This window comes from Propithecus coquereli, unplaced genomic scaffold (assembly GCF_000956105.1).
Source record: "Propithecus coquereli isolate 6110/MARCELLA unplaced genomic scaffold, Pcoq_1.0 Scaffold178, whole genome shotgun sequence".
In the NCBI taxonomy this organism is placed as follows: domain Eukaryota; kingdom Metazoa; phylum Chordata; class Mammalia; order Primates; family Indriidae; genus Propithecus; species Propithecus coquereli.
The window spans coordinates 1,643,801-1,646,421 of NW_012142523.1; the positions used below are offsets into that span (position 1 = coordinate 1,643,801).

The 2,621-nt window shown below is 41.4% G+C and overlaps 1 protein-coding gene across 1 annotated transcript in view; it reads left to right on the forward strand.

The window, feature by feature from the left end:
• Positions 1 to 1,329: 1,329 nt before the first annotated feature.
• The window catches only part of ZBTB8A (zinc finger and BTB domain containing 8A), a 26,628-nt gene continuing 25,336 nt past the window's right edge, over positions 1,330 to 2,621 (forward strand). The window contains exon 1 of the mRNA XM_012642212.1: positions 1,330 to 2,152. Coding sequence (XP_012497666.1) covers positions 1,330 to 2,152 — 823 coding nt within the window. The remainder of the gene's footprint in view (positions 2,153 to 2,621) is intronic.

The window sequence follows — 2,621 nt, forward strand, 5'->3', positions numbered from 1 at the left end:
AGCCAGGGCAACAGAGCCAGACTTTGTCTCAAAAAAAAAAAAAAAAGAACAGGAGAAGTGAAAAAAAACCAAGTACAAACAAAACAAAACTCTTTCAATGGATTTTGTGTAAAGGGAACATAGAAATGGAATAGTGGCTAGAGGTAGGCATGAAGGTTTTTACTGGCATGTTTGTTCGTTTGTGAGTTAGGAGATATTTGACACCATGTTTGTATGACATTGGAAATTATCCACTTTGTATAAAGGAGGGGAATGATTTTGATTTCCACTTAAGCAGAGCTTATTTCCTACCTGGCTTTGGTTCCCCTAGCTTCCTTCCTGAACACTATTGCATTTGCTTCGGGAACATGCCCCCCGGGCACTACCAGCCCAGGACCAATTTTCATGGTAATTTTTCAGGTGGAGATTTCCCACACCAAGCCAGTTAAGTCAATTTGGACTCCAGAGTCACACAAGGCACAATGTTCGATTTGAATCTCTCACCCAGGGCCCTTTTTTTCCCCACCCAAGGCCTTGCAAAGACGAACTTTCTTTACCTTCTCCTTGGACTTATGGTCAAGATTTTTAGTCCCTTTTCACTAAGATTGTGTTCCTTAGAGGGTTCTAGTTTCCCACCTCTCAACTCTCTTAGATAGCCCGTAGGACTGGCCGGCACACCTGTGCTTGCTGCACCGGCTCTGCTCCTTCCTCTCTGCTGGCATCTAGGAATTTCTTACTCTTTCTTGCAAGCTCTGCCATACATTTAGAAAGGTTTGGTTATATGTCATCCAGCATCTCTAGGGATTTGTGGCAGGAAAATGTCAGCATTTTCTATACCACCATTTTGCAGGAACTAGAAATCTTTCTCCTCATTCTACCTCGCTAATTCCTGGTCACCTTTGAGGTCTTAGCTTAGATGTTACTTCTCACAGAGGTATTCTCTAACCCTCTCCATCCCAATCGAAACCAGTTTACCCTTATGCTACTTACAGCACCCTTTTTCTGTTTTAGCACTTGTCATTGTAACTTCATACAAGCCTTTGTCTGGAAACTACATGAAAGCAAGAATCAAATCTGTTTGGTTCAGCATATAGCAGAAAGACTGATTTATTAAAGATGCCCAATAATGATGAAACAAATAATTTTCTAAAAATTTAACAACTAATAGCATAGTTTTAAATGCTATCTTGAAACCTATTATCTTCTATGTCTTGGGGACTAAATTTTCCAGGAAGAAAATGTTTTTCATGGAAAAAAGAGGCATCTGATCTGATCATTATTTTAGTTGACTCACCTTGGAAAAGGAATGTTATTTGGTTTTTGGTAACCACACGTCTTTTCCTCTTCAGAATGGAGATCTCCTCTCATCAGTCTCACCTCCTGCAACAATTGAATGAACAGCGCAGACAAGATGTATTTTGTGATTGCAGTATTCTAGTCGAAGGGAAGGTCTTCAAAGCACATCGAAATGTATTATTTGCTAGTAGTGGCTACTTTAAAATGCTTCTTTCTCAGAATTCAAAGGAGACAAGTCAGCCAACCACAGCTACCTTTCAGGCTTTCTCCCCTGACACTTTTACAGTTATCCTGGACTTTGTCTATTCTGGCAAACTATCTCTTACTGGTCAGAATGTCATAGAAGTGATGTCCGCTGCTAGCTTCCTTCAGATGACTGATGTCATTAGTGTATGTAAGACTTTTATTAAATCTTCGTTAGATATTAGTGAGAAAGAAAAAGATCGCTATTTCAGTCTCTCAGATAAAGACGCCAACTCTAATGGCATAGAACGTTCCTCTTTTTATAGTGGTGGTTGGCAAGAAGAAGGCAGTTCTCCACACTCTCACCTAAGCCCAGAGCAAGGAACGGGTATAATAAGTGGAAAATCCTGGAGTAAGTATAATTATCATCCAGTCTCCCAAAGGAATACTCAACAACCTTTGGCCAAACACGAACCAAGGAAAGATTCCATTAAAAAGGCCAAACATTTGAGATTGTCACAGCCTTCTGAAGTTGCTCATTATAAGTCAAGCAAACGAGAAGCACGAACATCCGACTCTTCCAGCCACGTTTCCCCATCTGAAGAACAAGCACAAATTGATGCTGAAATGGACTCTACTCCTGTTGGCTATCAATATGGTCAAGGATCTGAAGTCACATCCAGAAGTTTTCCAGGTACCCAAATAGAGAATAAGTTCCCACCAAGTGCAGTGGAACATGCCTGTAGTCCCAGGTCCTTGGGAGGCGAGAGGATTACTTGAGTCCAGGCGTTCTGGGCTGTCATACACTATGCCAGTTAGGTGTCCGCATTAAGTTTGGCATCAACATGGTGACCTCCCAGGAGCAGGGGACCACCAGGTTGCCTAAGGAGGGGTGAACCAGGCCAGGTTTGAAAGGGAGCAGCTCAAGACTTCCCTGCTGATCAGTAGTGGGATCTTCCCGTCAATAGCCACTGCACTCCAGCCTGGGCAATATAGCAAGACCCTCTGTCTTTAAAAAAAAATTAAATTAAAAAAAAAATGTAAGTTCCCTCAACCAGGTTCCAGACTCTTATATAAATCAATCGTATGTCAACACGCCCTTAATTTCGGGTGTTATAAACAGTTGAACCAAGTGATTTTTTTAAAGAGTCCTATTTCTATAA